At 37.8% G+C, this 22,323-nt stretch overlaps 1 protein-coding gene and 1 pseudogene across 12 annotated transcripts in view; both read right to left on the bottom strand.

Moving 5' to 3' along the window:
• The window catches only part of LOC115215058 (dedicator of cytokinesis protein 7), a 213,939-nt gene that overhangs the window by 137,995 nt on the left and 53,621 nt on the right, over window positions 1-22,323 (bottom strand). For 6 of the 12 annotated variants that reach the window (XM_036505610.1, XM_029784198.2, XM_036505613.1 and 3 more), the window contains exons 1-8: window positions 19,466-19,693; window positions 15,747-15,925; window positions 12,943-13,014; window positions 8,244-8,358; window positions 7,201-7,416; window positions 4,510-4,595; window positions 2,065-2,131; window positions 1,349-1,498 (exon numbers count right to left, since the gene is read on the bottom strand). In XM_036505610.1, the coding sequence (XP_036361503.1) occupies window positions 1,349-1,498; window positions 2,065-2,131; window positions 4,510-4,595; window positions 7,201-7,416; window positions 8,244-8,358; window positions 12,943-13,014; window positions 15,747-15,925; window positions 19,466-19,615 (1,035 nt within the window). In that variant the 5' untranslated portion in view covers window positions 19,616-19,693. Of the gene's footprint in view, window positions 1-1,348; window positions 1,499-2,064; window positions 2,132-4,509; window positions 4,596-7,200; window positions 7,417-8,243; window positions 8,359-12,942; window positions 13,015-15,746; window positions 15,926-19,465; window positions 19,694-22,323 lie in introns of those variants that run through there. The other 6 variants (XM_029784205.2, XM_036505614.1, XM_029784204.2 and 3 more) reach the window with 2 other exon arrangements.
• LOC115215301 lies at window positions 340-458 on the bottom strand (annotated as a pseudogene).

Genomic DNA, 22,323 nt, shown 5'->3' on the forward strand with positions numbered 1-22,323 from the left:
TCTTGCCATATGTTAGCCTATCATCATCATCATCGTTTAACGTGTTTTCCATGCTAGCATGGGTTGGATGGTTCGACCGGGATCTGGGAAGCCAGAAGGCTGCATCAGGCTCCAGTCTGATCTGGCAGTGTTTCTACAGCTGGATGCCCTTCCTAATGCCAACCACTCTGTGAGTGTAGTGGGTGTTTTTTACGTGCCAGGCAAGGCTAGCAATGGCCACGATTGGATTGGTGCTTTTTACGTGCCATCGGCACAGAAGCCAGTCAAGGCAGTGCTGGCATCGGCCACGTTCGGATGGTGCTTTTTACATGCTACTGGCATGGAAAAAACAATGTGTTACGCTTACTGCACCTAGGTTTCCCAAGCGGTCACCCATCTAAGTACTGACTAGGCTCAAAGTTGCATAACTTCCGTGATCAGACGAGAACCAGTGCTTTCAACGTGATATGGCTGTAAGCTAATGTATAATATTAATAAAACAAGCCTGAGTGTTATACTTTGTACAACCTCAACTATGGAACAAAAAGACAGTAACAATATCTTTAACACAATGAAATAAATTTGTATACGATGAAATATGCTCAATATTTCTGCACGACTTTCCCAAATCCTCAATTTGTGAATATGGTGTACAGAATTTTTATATTGCTTTCTCAGATGTCTCTGATTATTTCATATGCATACTCCATTAAGTAAATAAGCTACTGTAATGTTTTTGAATTTAAAAATATCTAATTTTATTAAAATTTATCTTCCGCATTATTAATAAAAACTTGAAGGCAGCAAGCTGGCAGAATCAAAAACACGTTGAGTAAAATGTTTAGTAACATTTCCACTGTCTTTATATATGTGTATATAAAAGGGGGAAAGACCATTACACACTTTACTCTAGAAATCATCATCATCGTTTAGCGTCCGCTTTCCATGCTAGCATGGGTTGGACGGTTCAACTGGGGTCTGGGAAGCCAGAAGGCTGCACCAAGCCCAGTCTGATCTGGCAATGTTTCTACGGCTGGATGCCCTTCCTAACGCCAACCACTCCGTGAGTGTAGTGGGTGCTTTTTACGTGCCAGACGAGTCTGGCAAATGGCCACGATCAGATGGTGCTTTTACGTGCCACCGGCACAGGGGCCAAGCGAGGCTGGCAACGGCTATGAACGGATGGTGCTTTTTACATGCCACCGGCACGAGGCCAGTTGGGGCGGCGCTGGCAACGGCCACGTTCGGATGGTTCTCTTAGGTGCCACTGGCACTGATATTACTGCTGCAATTTCCATTGATGCTGATCGAATAATCTCTGATAAAATTGAAAAAAAAATAAAACACATAAACTCAAAATGTGACATACCCGAACCACAAGGAAAACATCAGGGGAAGGGTATGTAAGACTGAATATAGCACTCTGGCTTCGTGTTGACCGGTCTTTGTGGGGTACATGCATGTTTATCATTCGGTTATTGGACTCTGTGTTCATATCGAAGTAGAAGTTTTCAGATATCTGCAAAATATGAAACATTAATTAGTTTGTCGGCGGCAGTGGCATGGGTTAGACAATTTGACTGGAGCTAATAAAAATGGAGAGTTGCAACAGGTTCCAGTCTGATTTGGCATTATTTCTACAGCTGGATGCCCTTCCTAACACCAATCACTCCAGGAGTGTAATGGGTGCTTTTACGTACCACTGGCACGGGTGCCATGGCACCATACTGGCCATGACTACAATGGCACTGGCAGTGACCACGACTATGATTCATGGGTGCCCTTTACATGGTACTGGCAATGACTCACAGGTACCATTTACATGGTACCATCAACAACCATGACTACAACTTACGGATGCCATTTACATGGGACCAACATGGCCATGTAAATGCATAAATCGGAAAGATTAAAAAAAAATTTTCTCAGAGTTTGAGAATACATCAGAAGTGAACAGTTGCTGATTTTTTTGTAAGTTTTGGTTAATTAATATGCATGTGCATGTTTGCACATACAAAAACACATGCAAGCAAGTATACAAACAACACACACAGAATATCAATGATATGAATGCTGATGAAGTACCTTTTTCTTTTCTTTAGCATCATAAAGTGCCAGAGATACAAAAATAGGCTCAATATCAAGTTCAAGTCTGAAAAGAGAAAAATACATCACATAAGTGAGACATCTGACTGACTGACACACGCACATGCACACACACACACACACACACACACACAAACAGAGTCCACCAAAAAGATGTATACACACTTCAGGAAAAGAAAATCTGTATAAATATTTAATTCAGTGTTATCGCAACTTGATAAAATAATGGAAGAGGTATTTATACGTATAGAGGTAATTATGCAAGAGTGGCTGTGTGGTAAGTAGCTTGTTTACCAACCACATGGTTCCGGGTTCAGTCCCACTGCGTGGCATCTTGGGCAAGTGTCTTCTACTATAGCCTCGGGCCAACCAAAGCCTTGTGAGTGGATTTGGTAGGCGGAAACTGAAAGAAGCCCGTCGTATATATGTATATATATATATATATGTGTGTGTGTGTGTTTGTGTGTCTGTGTTTGTCTCCCTAGCATTGCTTGACAACCGATGCTGGTGTGTTTATGTCCCCGTTCCTTAGCGGTTCGGCAAAAGAGACCGATAGAATAAGTACTGGGCTTACAAAGAATAAGTCCCGGGGTCGAGTTGCTCGATTAAAGACGGTGCTCCAGCATGGCCGCAGTCAAATGACTGAAACAAGTAAAAGAGTAAAAGAGTATACAGGTTTCTCCTTTCCTGAAGTGTGTATACATTTTTTTTTGCCTGACTCTGTATATACATACATACATGATGCAAGAATTCTTCAAAACTGACCAACAATTAAGGAAAGGGACAGGCTTATTGCCTGTAGATAAGAGGACAGTTGTGGATACATGTTTCTGGCTTAATAGCCTTCATCAGCACAGCATTTAGCTGACCTTATCTCCAGCAGCCAAAGGACTTAGACTTGTACAAAACAGAATAGCAAACAGTTATGGCCTAGGTAATTTGCTTCATTTAAACCAGCAGTTTTCAGTTGGGGTCCATATAAGATTTGGTGTGGGGGCAAGGGACCACACAACAAATTAGTAAATTGTCCATAATAGTATTTTAAGGGCCCCTGAAAAAATTTTGCTTTAGATTTATATATTGGTATGTATTGTAAGAAACAGAGAGGTTTCTTTCTCTTACATTTTACATAGTTCAGCTTACACAAATTAATGTGTGAAAAACAAAATAGGTATTTTAAAAGACATTTCTATAAAACTGTTTTTTTTAAACATCAAATGTCCAAGAAGAAAATAGTAATCAAAGGGGTCCATAGATAAAAAAATGTTTGGGAACCCCTTGTTAAATAAAAATGGGCTAAGAGAAATAACTCAGAGTAGCCAATGGCATGTATTTGAATAACATAGACAAATACTGGTATGTTAAATACCTTACAACAAAAATTATGGATATATCAAAATTATATCCACCACTAGAGGATGCACACATTAAAAACCCAGAGGGCATAGGTGTAATTTAGTCAGTTAAATTCATGTGGATGCTACAAAGAAAGATATACAATCTTAATATTGATTTCAAATTTTGGCACAAGGCCAGCAATTTCAGGGATAAATTGATTAGATTGCATTGACCCAGCACTCAACTGGTATTTATTTTATTGACACCGAAAGGATGAAAAGCAAAGTTGACCTCAGTGGAAATTGAACTCAGAAGATAAAGATGGGTGAAATGTCACTAAACATTTTGCCCGATGTGCTAATGATTCTGCCAGCTCGGTGCCTTCAAAGCAATAACGAATTTTGGAGGGGGATTAAAATCAATTAAATCAGCTCCAATACTTGACTGGTATTTTATTTACGGAGTGGTTGGCGTTAGGAAGGGCATCCAGCCGTAGAAACACTGCCAGATTTGACTGGGCCTGATGAAGCCTTCTGGCTTCACAGACCCCAGTAGAACCGTCCAACCCATGCTAGCATGGAAAACGGACGCTAAATGATGATGATGATGATGATGATGATGATTCCAGAAGCCTGAAGAGCAAAGTTGATTCTGGCAACATTTGAATTTGTATAAACATCTTTAATATTAATAAAAGATAAAACAAAAACACTGTCTACACAAAAGACAGGAAGGTCATGGGTGGAATGATTTTGATTATCTACACTGCCGAATACCTTGTGAGTGAATTTGATAGATGGAAGCTGATGGAGGCTGTGTGAAAGCCCATCATGCAATATATATGTGTGTGAGCATGTCTCCGTCCCCACCCCTAACCACCATTTGAGAAATGATGCAGGTTTGTTTCAGTCCCCATAACTTAGCAGTTTAGCAAAAGAGACCGACAGAATACATAGCAGACTTAAAAATAAGTACTGGAGTCAATCTGTTTGACTCAACTCATCAATGGGATATTCCAGTATAGCCACAGTTCAATGATTGAAACAAGTAACAAAGGATAAGGATAAAGATATTCTTAAGAATTACTTCATTTGGAAAACTTTGATTAGGATTCTGTGCCCAAAATGTTCTCGGGGTATTTCTGGGATCATTCTTCTAGCAGTGAGTTCATCCTAAAAACAGAATAAGAAGATAATGAAGTATAATCCAAATGTGTTTTTTTTTTTGGCAGTATTTCAATACTGCACAAATATTAATTATGCATTTTACATACAAAAATTTACATAAATAAGCTGCAATACATTCCATTTAATTTTATACTAATAAATTTGTCAGATTAACACCTGTGACTGTACAATGCAGTGTTTATTACCAATATATATCCATGCTAAATTTAATATGTCAGGTGGAAGCTATACCTCCGTCTGAAAACTGAAGCAATAAGCGTGTGAGATAAGTTACAGAAGTGTCACTTTATAGTGAACTAAAATTACTTGATTTGCAACCAGTGTTATTATTTTTTCTGCAAAGCTAAAAATATTTTAAGGATATGAATATTCATGTTTGTTAACTTTGCTGTTACACACTGTTATGTATATGTCTAAATGTATATATAAGCAATAAACACATACAAAATAATTTAACAAACCCAACAAATCCAATATTAACATGTGTATGTGTCTAAAAAATTATATATATATATATATATATATATATATATATATTAGGGAATAAATCCAAACTTAGTTTTGTGTTTTACTCTTTATCTTTATTTAAACTTTTAATACTTTTGATATTTAAAAAAAAAAAAAAATAATAAATAAAAAATAATTAATAAATAAAATAATATATAAATATAAAAATATACATACATACATATATATATATTTGTATATATATATATAAAATTTATAAGTTTAAATTATTTAAATAATTTTTTATTTTTAACTTTTATATTTTTAAATTAATTTTATGTATTGGCTTATGTTTTTCACTGTTTGATTTGCCTAATAGTGGTTCTATCTCTAATTTAATATAATATATATATACACACACACACACCTTGCCAGATCAGACTGGAGCTTGGTACAACCTTGCCAGTCCTCAGTCAAACCATTCAACACATGTCAGCATGGAATGCTGTTAAACAACGACGATGATGACACGCACACACATATATACATACACACACACATATATATGAATGTATTGTTCACAAACTGATTACAAATGGATAACACTTAATATATATTATATGAATGTTTGAGCTATTAGTTTATAATTTACACACATATCCATACATATACATACACATGAGCACGCATGCACACACACGCAATCTGTAAAGTAGTTGGCTTTGGGAAGGACATTCAATTGTCGAATTCATGTCAAAGCAGACAATGGAGTTTGGCACAGCCCTTTGGCTTGCCAGCACCTGTCAATCTGTTGAAACCATGCCAGCATAGGAAACAGACATTAAACAATGATGACGACGATGAAATATATATATATTTGCTCGACTAAAGGCGGTGCTCCAGCATGGCCGCAGTCAAATGACTGAAACAAGTAAAAGAGTGTATATATATATATATATATATATATATATATATATATATATATATAGTTAATCCAAACATGAACAAAGAGAAAACACAACGTGAGGACGTGGAACAAGTATAATGTTATTGGGCACTCAGGAAAGGAAAGAAAGAAGGAGGATTTAACATTTCGAGCAGAGCTCTTCGTCAGAAATATAGAAAAAGAAAAGGTCCAAAGAAGGGAAGACGGAGAAAGAAAATCACCAACGATACCCACGTGGTCACACACACACACACACATATCCGTTTGCGACCGTTGCCAGCGCCGCCCCAACTGGCCTCGTGCCGGTGGCACGTAAAAAGCACCATCCGTTCGTGTCTGTTGCCAGCCTCGCCTGGCCCCCATGCCGGTGGCACATAAAAAGCACCATCCGTTCGTGGCCGTTTGCCAGCTCTGTCTGGCACCTGTGCGGGTGGCACGTAAAAAGCACCCACTACACTCACGGAGTGGTTGGCGTTAGGAAGGGCATCCAGCCGTAGAAACACTGCCAGATCTGACTGGGCCTGATGAAGCCTTCTGGCTTCACAGACCCCAGTTGAACCGTCCAACCCATGCTAGCATGGAAAACGGACGCTAAACGATGATGATGATGATGATGATATACCTTCGAAACACGCATTGAGTCGAACCAGGGGCAGCTGATGAAGGGGAATATTCCTTGTATTGTTTGTCTTGTACTCTGTTTTTTCGTTGTTAAAAAAGTCTGTTTCCTTGTTTGTTTTTATGTTTTCGTTTCTCGTGTTCTACATTTATTTGTGGTGTCCTGTACTCATATATATATATATATATATATATATATATATTATATATATATGCATGTATATATACATATAGATGTAGGTATGTACATAAATGTATGTATGTATGCATATGTTTTATTTGTTAAATTGTTATTATATATATATATATATATATACACACACACTCACCCATACTTACATATGCACAAAGTTATTTATACACACATATATGCAATATACAAATAGACACAAAGGTACTTGAAGGGACACGCAGATCAATAAGAAGCTACAGCAGCATGACATCAAACAACAATTTCGATGACAAGTAGTGATTACATACACACGGGTGGCCTACACACACACACACACACGCCACTCATTAAGCATATCCCTGTAGTGTAAACATAAAACAGTGATGACATAGCTAACATGTACTGACCTCATCTTGTGATGGGTACAAACTAAAAAGGGAGTTTTGTCTGCATTGTTTTCGCTGAGACTCGTTGTTGCGGTCAACCTCTTCGGCAGGGATCCGTTCCAGAATTGGTTCTACCAGACGATCAGCCTGGGACTGCTTCAGATCAAATATACTGCTGGCCCAACTACCACGAGGAGTTTCATTCATCTGCATTGACTGACGCTTTGGCGTGCTGTCCTGAAATGTCACAAAAGAAGACAAAGTATCATAAGATTGAATTCAGTAAAGATTCAGAGATTCAGCACTACACGAGACAACTAATTTCATGTTGCATTATATTGTAATACACCAGGAATCAAACCATAGGCATCCGTATCTTAAGATTTGATTTTTGTTAAACATGTAATTGAAATAGCTTTAGCTCATTAGCATTCAGATTACTCTGTCAACTATAATGCTCATTTATCCACATTGTTTCAAATTAATCATGCATTACCCCATAGCTTCAATAGTTCATTCATGTGACTATTTCTATAATAACATGCTAGGGTAAGTGTGAGAGGTCAGATCTGGCCAATTTGAACATAAAACAGGTAAAATATTTGTGTTGGTTTTGGCCTGCTAAGATGCTAAAGATTAAATATCAATGTGAATAGTGTTATGACATGTATACATAAAATGGTAAAAGCTGTAATATTTTGTCTCATAGAAATATCTTAAAAACTACATGGCTTTGCTCAGAATGCCACTAGATCACCAGACATGGTATCTTGACCTAATTTGGTCTCCTCAGTGATGAGTACCCCAGATGTTCTGAGTTAAGCCTGTGCTCAAAGCCTGCAGTGCTGTGCTGAAATCTCAGACAGAAGATGAGACTTTACAATGTTGAGTCTTTGTTTCTTGGAGTATGTTTTGCTGTGATATATCATCAGACAAAGGATATGATCTGTGTATAACTAAACAGATAAATAAAATACATATCTATTAAAAACAAAAGATGAAGTTACTGTCTCCATCCCATCCCATATATTCACATATGGTTGTACTAGAATCTAAATTCTCACCTTGTCCTGTTCCACCAGGCTATCTTCCACATCAATCTCATATTCCTGTTGAATAATGTTTTCATTGTCAGGAAGCCGTTCTTTGTTACAGACACTGAAACTGTACTTCTCTTGTCTGAAAGTATTAACGATTTAAATAAACAAACACACAGGGAAAATCAAAATCAAATGAAGTGAGGATTTACAATTGTGTTACAAAATCTGCTGAGGATAGAAAGGGGTAGGGAGCTAACTCTACTGGAAATATTATACAATACAGAATTATATCCATGTGAAGGCGCAATGGCCCAGTGGTTAGGGCAGCGGACTTGCGGTCGTAGGATCGCGGTTTCGATTCCCAAACCGGGCGTTGTGAGTGTTTATTGAGCGAAAACACCTAAAGCTCCACGAAGCTCCGGCAGGGATGGTGGTGATCCCTGCTGTACTCTTTCACCACAACTTTCTCTCACTCTTACTTCCTGTTTCTGTTGTACCTGTATTTCAAAGGGCCGGCCTTGTCACTCTCTGTGTCATGCTGAATATCCCCAAGAACTACGTTGAGGGTACACGTGTCTGTGGAGTGCTCAGCCACTTACACGTTAATTTCATGAGCAGGCTGTTCCGTTGATTGGATCAACCGGAACCCTCGCCGTCGGAACCGACGGAGTGCTTCCATATCCATGTGCTGCATGACAAAATAACGACTAACCTCTTAGTCAGGTAACTTCATTGATATATGAAGAAATATGAGAAATATGAAGAAATAGGAGAAAGAGTCACAGTGGTTGTGTATATAACTTATTAAGAGAAATGTTTATTTACAAATATACATGGCCTCGTGCTGGTGGCACGTAAAAAGCACAATCCATTCGTGGCCGTTGCTGGCCTCGCCTGGCCCCCGTGCCGGTGGCACGTAAAAAGCACCATCCGTTCGTGGCTGTTGCCAGTGTCGCCTGGCCCCCGTGCTGGTGGCATGTAAAAAGCACCATCTGATCGAGGCCGTTTGCCAGCTTCGTCTGGCACCTGTGCCGGTGGCACGTAAAATGCACCCACTACACTCATGGAGTGGTTGGCGTTAGGAAGGGCATCCAGCCGTAGAAACATTGCCAGATCAGACTGGGCCTGGTGCAGCCTTCTGGCTTCCCAGACCCCAGTTGCACCGTCCAACCCATGCTAGCATGAAAAGTGGACGCTAAACGATGATGATGATGATGATGATGATGATGATAATGATGATACATGCTGAAAAATCTCTTTTAGATACAAAGCCTCTTCTAAGCCTTCCCTGCTTTTCTTCTTTGCTGAAGTATTACTTCTAACACATTAGTCCATGCTTCATCTTAGAGCATACAATTTACTTCAGATCATTAGAGCCTCTGTATGGAACCAGCCATTCTATCTTAAATTACATCCTTTCAACTTAGTAAGAGTGAGCAGACATTGAATAATGAAGTTCTAGATATACTATGCATGAATAAAAAATGGCATGGTCACAACTGGAATACTTTTCATTATAGGCCAGTCTGCTCAATCAAGGCTGACCAAGGGCTAAACAATTATAAAAAAGTTCCCACTCTACAACCAGTTCCAGTGACTAACCTTAGAAGAGAGAGACCTCAAAGAGGTCACTCAATATAAAAGAAATAGCAGCCAAATCTCATCTACAGTCTTAAGCAAGAAAGAACGCATTGAACAATGAAGTCCAGGATATATATATATATATACAATTTCTGAAAATAATACAAATGAGAGGTCATGAGTGGAAAGCGGTTGATCAAGGTTAACCTAGGGCTAAACAACAACATATCCTTAGTTTATCAAGTACTTCCATGTTTAAAGTTTTATCCCCACCACCCTACCATCATTACTAAAAATGAAATAGTGTGATGTATTCTATCATAATGTTCCTAGTGTTAACTGCATCAAAGACATTTATATTTTTGGTGAAACCACCTTATGGGAGAATTTGAGACTCAACACTGCACACGAACAAAATACTTTGTATCTTATAGTGCTGACACTGAGTACAACAGTAAATTTGTTGTAGGCCTTCAAGATTAAATACTCTAGATTATTAACATCATCTTCACAGTGGTTTTGTTCATTATTTAGATCTACATTACATTTGAATCAATTCTGTCACTGATTAGGTGGAGACACATGACTTAGTGGTTAGGCTGTTAGACTCATGGTTGTAAGATTGCTGTTGCAATTCCTGGATTAGGCGATATGTTGTGTTCTTGAGCAAAACACTCCATTTCACGTTGCTCCAGTCCACTAAGCTGGCAAAAATGAGTATTCCTACAATGGAATACTCATGCGATGGAATACTCCCATCCAAATTTTTGGTGAAAATTTTCGAAAAATTTTTGGGTTAAATTTTCGGCAAAAATTTTCAAAAAATTGTTGGTGAAAATTTTTGGGTAAAATTTTCGAAAACTATTTGGGTAAAATTTTTGGTGAAAATTTTCGGAAAACTTTTGGGTAAAATATTCGAAAAATTTTTGGGTAAAATTTTCGGTGAAAATATATGCCCCACAAAAGCCAGAAACCAACCTTGTGAGTCTATATGACTCAGAAAGGAACTCTATCCTTTTTTCTTATCATCATCAGGTGTCTTAGTCTCAATGTACATAAGGTAACACACTGGATTTGAACTATAAACCATTGGCAATCTTTATATCCAACTAAACATGGCTGTATAATTAGAATGCTGAATATTGTAGTATTCAGCTTGAGAGATCCTCTCATATAGACATATTGTGCTAAGAGTACAGACATATGTTGTAGCAGATGAGAACTGTCTGGTATGGGTGCCAGAACTGCCAGATCACATGATTTCAGCAAACTGCACTTCTTCAGTAGCAGGTATCCAAATCTCACTGCTAATGATATATAGAATAACAGTAATCTTTCACTTGCTGATACTGCAAATAGCCAGCAGGCTTATTAAAAAAATAAATATTACTGATGGAAACATTATTAAAACTGGATAGCAATCTTTGTATCCTACTAAACAAGGGTGTATTATTAAAACACTGGTATTTGCCTTGAAAGTTTCTTTCATAAACCTTATTTCTTAGCTAAAAGTAAAAAGGTTTGTTATACTTGTAGACCTTCCCCACTAATGGATAGTTATAGTTGAGAGAACTGGTTTAGAGATGTGGTACTGTTAGTTTAAATGAGATTTGAACGAGAATAATAAGGCATTTGTTTTGACTTGGCACAAGGTCAGTTTCTGTAAGAGAGAATTGTAGATCATTCAAAGAGGCTCAATGAGATTGCTAGGTCTGCCAGAAATAATAGCCAAATCTCTCATATTAAAAGAGACACATTAGAAATCATACCAAAGCAGACACTGGAGCTTGGTTCAGTCCTCAACTCCAGTTGAACTATCCAACCCATGCCAGTATGGGAAACAGAGGTTAAATAGTGATAATGATAATACACTATTCTTGGAGGAAAAAACATTAAAAAGAAACTGATATGGTCACAGTTAAATCACTACTGATCATAAATGTGCTCAATCAAGGCTGAAAAAATTGGCTGAACTGGAGCTAAACAAGTCATTTAATTAATCCACTCTATCATTGCAATTGCGCAAAACTCAGGTCATTACCATTGCACTTCATGTAAACACTAGCAACAGTAATGATGATTTCTTTTGACTAAGTTGCAGCTGTGACACCAGTGCCGGTGGTACGTAAGAGAACCATCCGAACGTGGCCGTTGCCAGCGCCACCCCGACTGGCCTCGTGCCGGTGACACGTAAAAAGCACTATCCGATTGTGGCCGTTGCCAGCCTTGCCTGGCCCCCGTGCCGGTGGCACGTAAAAAGTACCATCCGATTGTGGCCGTTTGCCAGCCTCGTCTGGCACGTAAAAAGCACCCACTACACTCACGGAGTGGTTGGCGTTAGGAAGGGCATCCAGCCGTAGAAACATTGCCAGATCAGACTGGGCCTAGTGCAGCCTTCTGGCTTCCCAGACACTAGTTGAACCGTCCAACCCAGGCTAGCATGGAAAGCGGACGTTAAACGAAGATGATGATGATGATGATAAGTACTATGTTAATTCTGAAAGGAATTGCTTTCAACAATAGTGGACCAGTGATCTCTCATTCCAGTGAAGTAACAGCTCTACTTGGAGAGACTCTCTCAAAATATTAAAGATCATAATTAATACAAGTTTGCTACTGATTCCTTCATCCACCACCTTTCTATTAACAATTTCTGATATAGGCACAAGGCCAGAAAACTTAGGGCGGTGTAGTTAATATTACTGTGTCGCAGGAGGCAGTGAGCTTGGCAAAATTGTTAGCATGCCAGGCAAAATGCTTAGCAGCATTTCGTCTGTCTTCAGGTTTTAAGTTCAAAATTCCACTAAGGGTGACTTTGCTTTTCATCCTTTCATGACTGATAAAATAAGTATCACTTGAGTACTGGGGTCAGTGTAATCGATTTACCCCCACCCCTGAAATTACTGGCCTTGAGCCAAAATTCGAAATCAATAGTACTGGTATGTTATTTTATCAACCCAAGAAAGGATGATAAGTAAAGATGATCTATGTGGGATTTGAACTGTTAAAACTGGAAAGGGCTGAAACTAAATAAAAGGTATTTTGCCAAAAAGCTCTCTTGTGATTCTGCCAATTTAAGCGAATAAATAAAGAAAAGAAATAATTAAATGGAATGTAGGCTAGAAAGTGGGTTAATGCTTACTTGCGTACAACTGTGGTATAATCCGATGTGTAAAGTCGAACACAATCCACAACATGTGGATCAGTGTCTGCTCTGTTGGAGAGAAAAAAAGAAAAAGAGTTACCAAAAGAGAGAGAAGGAGAGAGATGAAGAGGGAGAGCTGGAGAAAAATAGAATTGAAATTCATTTAATGTGACAATTTCAATAAATGAAACACACGTGATTCCAATTTCAAGAATAATGGAAATGACTGAACAACTGGTGACATTATCAAGGTCAGCGATACATATTCATTTAGAAACAGCTTATTTAAAATTTTCCTCTGATTGTATTGTTAATTAATTAGCCATCTGTGCTTTGAGAGAAACTCTTTTCTGTACTGATTCATGTAACAAAATAGAAGTCATACTATACCATTTGGCTCAGTAGGAAGGGATCACATCAAAGTGAGACAAAACAGAGAGAAACTTGTAATTGCCGCCGCCGCCACCACCACCACCACCATTACCTTTGCAACTACCATCATCATTATTATTATTAGCAACATTTCAATATTTGTTCTTTTTAACAGATAACATAACTTCCTTCTGTAAATTTCAATGTGTTGATTTCTCTTTGAGGACAGATCTTCTTAAGACAGACCAAACTAATTCCTGCTTAATATCCATGATGATCCATTTCTACTTCATGTATTAACTAACCTACAGCACCAATCCAAACAGCAGTAGATGAACAGCAAAGTATAATCTACAAGATACAGCAGTTAAATCTACTTCAGCAATACTCAGGCTCACAATCATGAGGTGGTGAGTTCGATTCCTGGACTGGGCTGTGTGTTGTGTTCTTGAGCAAGACACTTTATTTTATATAGCTCCAGTTCACACAGGTATCGAAATGAATTGTGATATCATTCACACCAAGCTGTATCGGCCTTTGCCTTTTCCTTGGATAACATCAGTGACATGGAGAGAAGAGGCTGGTATGCATGGGCGAATGCTGGTCTTCCATAAACAATGTTGCCTGGACTTGTGCCTAGGAGGATAACCTTCTAGGTGCAATCCCATGGTCATTCATGACCGAAGGGAGTCTTTACATATGCATACACACACAAACTCAGACATTGTTAGGTGCACCTGAGCTTCACGGAAGGTTAGTATTTGATAGGCACTGAATTATTTTCTGGCTCTGAAGAGGAAAGACCAGTCTCTGTGAGGTAGTCTTTGTTATGTTGAGAATGTGCGTTCACTAGGAGAGATCCAAGGATAGTGGGGCCGAACATTTGAAGTAGCCAACATAAAAAGCACCATCCGAATCATAGCCGAAGCCAATGCCGCCTCGACTGGCTTCCGTGCAGGTGGCACGTAAAATGCACCAATCCGACCGTGGCTGATACCAGCCTCGCCTGGCACCAGTGCAGGTGGCACGTAAAAAGTACCCACTACAATCACGGAGTGGTTGGCATTAGGAAGGGCATCCAGCTGTAGAAACATTGCCAGATAAGACTGGAGCCTGGTGCAGCCTTCTGGCTTCCCAGATCCCCGGTCGAACCGTCCAACCCATGCTAGCATGGAGAACGGACGTTAAACGATGATAATGATGATGATGAACATAATTCTAGCTCTATGCTGTTCATGTTGAAGGTGGGAATAATGCTTTCTTGGTACGTGTAGTGATTGGAGATTCATATCATTTCACTGGAAGACGTTTTTGAGGTTTTCATCCAGAGAGTTGATCTATAGTTGGTGTGAGATGTTTGGATTGATTGTGGAAGACACTAAGATGTAGGAGATTAAGAAGGAATATGAGCATAATAAGCATTGGTGTGGATGCTGGTACCATGTAAAAGGCACTCAGTACACACTGCAGAGTGATGGGCATCCAGCCACAGAAATCAAACCAAAACGGACTATGGAACCTGGTGCAGCCCCTGGCTTTGCCAGTTCCTGAGAAGTCATCCAACCCATGCCAGTATGGAATATAGATGTTAAATATTGATGATAATGATGAAGAAGAGCGATATCATCTGCACAGGATTGGAATGTTTGACAGGTGACAGCAAGTAGGCTGCTAATTTATAGGAAGAAGAGAGTGAAGAACATAACAGAATTTTGGGGCACACCAGAGTTGAAAGGGTGTGGTTCAGAGACAGCATCATCAGCACATGCTAAGATGGTCCAATCCAACTGACAGTCACCAATTCTAGACACAAGAGATAGATGAAGCCTAGAGATAGACAGTCTTTCTAGATTCATATACCATTGTCCTGTGATTATGAGAAAGCAACAATATCTATTTTAACTAGAAATTTCAAATTAAATTCTTCCTCCAACAAAATGCAAGTGCTTTTGATAGTAATTAACTATCTGTCCATTTATTTATATATCTGACTGTATATTTATTTTTTAACCAACCCATTAATACCTGCCTGTCAGTCTATTTGTCTCTACTTGAATACCTGTAAGTATATTCACTGGCTAATGGGTCCATGTAGTTAATGGCTGATGGATCCATGTAGCCTTTTTTTAGCATTCCAATCTTTTCTTTGTCATAACTATGACTTCTTACTCAGCACCTATTTCATCAACTTAGGATAGACAAAAAATAAAGACGTCCAGCATTGGGTTTGAACCCAGAATGTAAACAATCAAATACTACACAGTATTTGTCTGATGTACTACCAATTCTGTCATTCATCTGTCATTAGTCAATTTTATTTGGCCCATTATCAGAGAACTAATACACGAAGAATGAGTGACACTTGAATGTGAATACTCTGTCAAAAAAATTTTTTTAAATATCCCCATAAGTTGATGTATGTAACATACCCAGGCTCTTCTGGTACAACTGGTGTAAGGGTTCGACATATCCTGGGAACTTGCTGTATTTCAATGTCATCTTCAGGAAATTGTAAGAGATCTCGGAAGGGATCTCGGTCAATAGTATCTTGATGCTGTAGCACAAAATCTTCAAATTCAACAGGCGTTATTAATTCTCCAGGTGGCAGCTGACAGGCAAAAAAAAAAAAATTTTTAATTAAAAAAAAAAAAATTAAGTCCTCAGGAGAACATCATTAAAATTTAGCACTGACTCAGAAAATAAATGCTTGAAACACTGCCTGTCAACAGTTTAAATGAATGAAGCTAAAAATAAGAAATAAGTAACAAATAATTTGGTTGTTGTCAAACATTATAGGCAGCATTTTGAAACAGAAAAGACTAGCAGGCTCATTAATAAGACTTGAGGTATTTATATACTGCTTGCTGGGAGACTGAATTCTCAATTTCATCACAGAATATCTGCCATTCCATCTTCTCAAAGTAGGTACAACAAATAGCTATTGTTATTTTACCTGTACTATTTTATCACCAGTAGATAATTAACCACTTACTTTCTACTAGCAGGATAGGCAATTATACTAATGTTTAACATAGCAAGCAGTCCTACCTAAATTTGATAGAAGCATTATTCTTCTTCCATCAGTGAGTCTTTTTTCTTTTTCTTTTTTTTTCTTTTAACTATTTAGTCAAAGAAGGGCAGCACCCTTTTATTTTCTCAGGCCCTCTGAGACTTTAGCCCTCATCCAAATGCTTGCAAAAAAAGTGTACTCTACTAAAAGCACCCAAGATGCCAGACAATGGTGTTAAACTAGGTAGTAGATTAATTATACCTCAAAAACTCAAAATACAATAACTACAAGGCATCTTTGGTCAATAATCTAACAACTCAAGTTATATTTCACTGTTGTTCTTTCACATCTAAAATTGATGATTAAAATCAAAGTAGTTAATTTATATGTTGTAAAACTATGTCACCCCCAGTAACAAATCCTGAGTTGTTTTTTACTTTTGATCTCTTGAGGTATGTAATAAATCAGTTGTCATCCTTTATGTTACATATTCATATCAATTCTTTTACTGGTTTCAATCATTGGACAGTGGTTATGCTGGAGCACCACCTTTAAAGACATAACCAACTTGGGCAGGAGTTTCGACTCAAAACATTAAAAGATAGAACCAAACATCACAAGGTATTTTTGTCTGATACTCTCTTTTCTCTCTTTTACTTGTTTCAGTCATGTGACTGTGGCCATGCTGGAGCACCGCCTTTAGCAAGTAAATCAACCCCAGAGATTATTCTTTGTAAGCCTAGTACTTATTCTATTGGTATCTTTTGCTGAACCGCTAAGTTACAGGGACATAAACACACCAGCATCAGTTGTCAAGCGATGTTGGGGGGACAAACACAGACACACACACATATGCATATATGACGGGCTTCTTTCAGTTTTTGTCTACCAAATCCACTCACAAGGCTTTGGTCAGCCCGAGGCTATAGTAGAAGACACTCGCCCAAGGTGCCAAGCAGTGGGATTGAAGCTGGAACCATGTGGTTCGTAAGCATTTCTCTGATTCAAACAACAATATAGTCAGGCTGCCTTAGTTCTGCAGGCCTGTAGATTAATAAATTCAGATATGGGCTATGGAGTAATAATGAGGATATAGTATTATAGGATATAGTATTTGAGTCTGGAAAATATGCAATTCCTAATGCAATAGCAAGTATTCACACTTACATACACACAAATGCATATCTATATGTCATGTATGTGTGCATGTGTATATATTAAAAGAGAGCCATCCAATACTTAAGTGCCTGAAAATGATGACATGATGATGATGATGATGAAGACAATGACAGATATTAAATACCTAATGACAAATGTGACAAAGGGGAAACTAATTTTGGACTGCTAGTCACTTGTCTCACAACAACGTATAGATATATTATTCACATGACAGACAAATTACAATAAGGATATTAACAATAACAATCGCAATCAAATACAATAATGGGAAGTTATTTTTATAGCTATTTTACATTTGTAGTTTTACTAACATGCACCTATGGCTGTGTGGTTAAAGCATCTGCTTTAGAATTATGAGGTTTGGGGTTGGATACCAGTGTATGATACTTCTACAATAGCCACAAGGTTAACCAAAGCTTTCTACATAGAAGCTTGCAGGAAGGGATCATTCATGTATTTGGCCTGAAGACTTAATTAAGATTTGATTTATTGCTTAGACCAGTGCTTTTCAAACTTTTTGCTGGAGCGGAACCCCAAGGAAACATTCCACTGGCTCGAGGAACCCCTGTGCAATAATTTAATAGTTTTATGCACACATATCTGCACAAGAGAATTAAAAATTACTGCTGATTTTAGCAGTTTTGTAACTTCTTGCGGAACCCCTGGACTGTACTGGCGGAACTCTAAGGTTCCGCGGAACCCTGGTTGAAAACCACTGGCTTAGACTAACACTGCCACTTGGCCCATGAACGCATTCTCCAGTCTGAGAATAATTTCCCTTTCTCTCACAAGTCTTAGAAAATGGTCATGGGAACATAAGCATATACATAGATACATCAAAATGGGTCCTCATCGTTTAATGTCTGCCTTCCATGCTGGCATGGGTAAGAACAATGCATCAATATGGATATTTTTAAATGATGTGTCTGACGCTTGAGTTGAGACATTCAAGCCAGTGAAGCAATGGTTCGAACCCAGAGTCCATATAAGATGTTATTGCTAAACTTTATCTGCAATAAATTGGTTATACTTCTATAGTACACAAAATATTCTAATAATCATTTTTATAGAATTTCTAATCTAATAATATTTAATTCTAAAAATATAACTGGATTTTTTTTTTAAACATCAAACGGCTATAAGGGTTCACGCAAATAAAATAGGAATCAAAAGGGTCCCTAGGTAAAAAAATTTGGTTGAGAAGACTGCTTGAAAGTAATAATAAACAAAGTATGTATACAATGGCAGCTTACATCACACCAATACTTCACAAGTTAAATCTATGTAAAATGCATTGGATGACAAGGAGAAGATATAAATACTGTGTGTATTTTTATGTGTGTGTGTGTGTGTGTGTGTGTGTGTTAAAATGAAACAAGCTGAATTGTATAAACTTTAGTAAAGAACTGGAAGTTAGTAGTTAGATGAAAATGAGGTCCCTTAAAAAAAACAGACAAATGTTGATTATTAAGTAAATGTCAAAGAAACACAATGCCTGTGTGTTTATGTGTGTGTGTATATATCCTATGCACCTCTATGCATATATGCATGTATGTGTGTACGTGTGTGTGTATGTGTGTGTGTATGCAATGAGAGGGAGAGAGGAAAGGAGATACAGTCAAGAGAAATAAAAGGAAATAGGTGATAGAAGGGAAAGCAAAAAAAGAAAAACAGTGACGGATGATGGTGGGGGGGGGGGAAGAAAGAATGAGTGTGTGTGTGTGTGTGTGTGGTGTGTGTGTGAAGTTTGTTTTCTACTTAGTTGTTTGAGTGATACTTGAAGCTCTGGCAGTGGTAATGATGATGGGGAAGCAAAAAGTACAGCACAAGCATACGTATATACATATTAATATATACAAGCACACTCCTATATGTAGATATGTTCACGCAGTCACAAATATATACACACACACATATATATACATATATATGTAAACATATACAATATTGCATACTCACAACAGCTAGGTTTATTCCACTGGTACTTTTAGGTATTTCGTTGGTGATGGCTGGAGAATGGATCTGCTTTCGAACTTCTGCTGCCCCCTGCCTGGAAGGTAATTGATGAAGAAGGTTAGCACTGAGGAACTTTGAGATTTTGGATAGCATCAGTGCATGCAACAAATGTCCACCACATTCAGGCGGCTCGTACGGCCACTTGTTGTGTGGTGGACATAATGTAGAAAGACAGAGAGAGAGAGAAAGAGGAAGGAAGTTGGGAAGTTGACGCAACTGACACTGATGTGTGTATGTGTGTGGGTGGGAGAAAGAGAGAGAGAGAGAGTGAGAGAGAGAGGAGGAGAGAGAGAGAGAAAGAGAGAGACGCAGAAGCAGTCACTCTATGTGTACACACACACACACAAACAAACAAACAATTTAATCGGCTGCAAAATTACATAAGTGACTCAAAGGCCATGCGTTTGGGGCACTGCATTTATCAAAGCACAAAACTCTCAGCCCTTGAGTCATAAATGATGATGTTGATGATGATGATGATGATGATGATATATATATATACACACACACACACACTCTTACGTATAGAATCCTATTTGTTCTATTTCTTCTGCTTTATTTACCACTTTCTCTCCCTTTCTTTATATATATATATATAACATAAATTTGTATTATCTCCCTAGTTTTACGTGCTAAGCCACTTGGTGTTAAATTAATGGTATTATTAAATTGATATCAATTTTTCACCCTCATTTATAAATATATATATATATAATTATAATAAAGGGTTTTTTGCAACAAGTTGCTTTAACCACATACCGAAAATATTAGAAATAGCAGTCTATAGCAAATATTTCTAATATTTTTGGTATGTGGTTTAAGCAACTTGTTGCAAAAAACCCTTTATTATAATTATATACCGAATATGGTCCTTTCCATACCGAAAGACTACGAGGTGAAATTGATTTTATTAAATTAATTATATTTCACCCTTTATATATATATATATATATACAAAATTTTATCGTTATATCTATGTCTCTATCAATGCACAAGCATGCATTTATGTTCATACAGATGTACATGAATATGTGTATTTTACATTTGTTTTCTGGGCTGGGAAGAAAAGACTACCCTCTGTACCTAATTTATGATATTTGTATTGATAATTATGCATGTGAAAAAAATTCGTTTTTTTTTTTTTCTTTCAGCAAACAACAAAAAGGATTGTAGAATTGTAGAGATGGGATGGGATGGGATGGGATGGGAAGAGAGAGACAATAGCAATTGCATACATCAGAACAGAGGGAGCAAGGAAAACAACAGAAATGAGAGCTTGATGGGTCTTTGGTTTTTAAATAAAAGTACACACACACACACACACATACGTATCTGCATGCAAGCATGCAAACAAGAATCACATATGTATTTCTTTATTGCCCACAGGGGGTTAAACATAGAGGGGACAAACAAGGACAGACAAAGGTATTTAGTCGATTACATCGACCCCAGTGCGTAACTGGTACTTAATTTATCAACCCCGAAAGGATGAAAGGCAAAGTCGACCTTGGCGGAATTTGAACTCAGAACGTAAGGGCAGACGAAATACAGCTACGCATTTCGCCCGGCGTGCTAACGTTTCTGCCAGTTCGCCACCTTACAAGAATCACATATGTAACCCTTATTTACATAACCCTCATTCTCATATACATATACTCACATATAAAATGCATATACACATACTAACACACACACACACACACACACACACAATTGTCCACAACTAGCTAATAAGCAGAGAAAGGAAGTGTGATACGTAATTCTATAGAAACAGCTGATAATGTTGAGTGTGTATGTGTGTGTGTGTTATGTGAAGGTGTGTACGCTGGAATACTTGTGTATTGAAGATATATCCCTAAAGAGTGTGTATGTATGTTTGAGAGGGTTTGTAAGAGTACATGTGATTGTGGCATATAACAGACATTGAGCATGTTCATATTACACACAAAGCATGATGAGCATGTGAACGTGTGTTTATTCCGAGTGTGCATACATGTGCAACGCTTATTACAGAAAGACATTTAACGAAATTATGAGTCATGCAGAAGGCCAGGCTCTTATTTTGTCTCGTGTCAAAATAATTTAAGCCTACAGCAAGACGGAAAGAGGAGAAACAATTTCAAGTGCTTCGTAGGATGGGCGACAATTGATTAAACTGACCACACTATTTTGCATCATTATTTATTTTGTGAAACCCAGCATAATTTGGGCTCCTTAATGCTAAGGGAAATAACTTAATATTGTAAAATAAATGGTGTGGTCCTTTATGCTGACAGACCACTGTCAACTTTAATAATAATAATAATATAATAATAATAATAATAATAATAATAATAATAATAATAATAAATCATATTATCTCTAGCTGCCCAGTCCTGGCTAAGAAGGAATATATTCACAGACATGACAGAGTTGGAACCTACATACATTGGAAGCTATGCCAACATTATGGAATAACAACAGAAAAAAGATGGTATAGGCACACACCAGAAAAGGTCACAGAAAACAAGAAAGCAACCATACTCTGGGATATGCCGATACACACAGATAGAGAAATTAAGGCCAACAGACCAGATATAGTTGTCAGAGATCATGAAGAAAAAAAATGCTTTCTAATTGATGTATCAATACCGGCTGATGACAACGTGTCTCTAAAAGAAATGGAGAAACTCTCAAAATACAAAGACCTGGAAATAGAGGTAACCAGAATGTGGACTCTAAAAACAGAAACAATTCCTATCATAGTAGGTGCATTAGGCATGATAAAAAAATATTCAGACAAATACATAACAAAAACACCA

The sequence above is a fragment of the Octopus sinensis genome, linkage group LG8 (genome assembly GCF_006345805.1).
Source record: "Octopus sinensis linkage group LG8, ASM634580v1, whole genome shotgun sequence".
In the NCBI taxonomy this organism is placed as follows: Eukaryota; Metazoa; Mollusca; class Cephalopoda; order Octopoda; family Octopodidae; genus Octopus; species Octopus sinensis.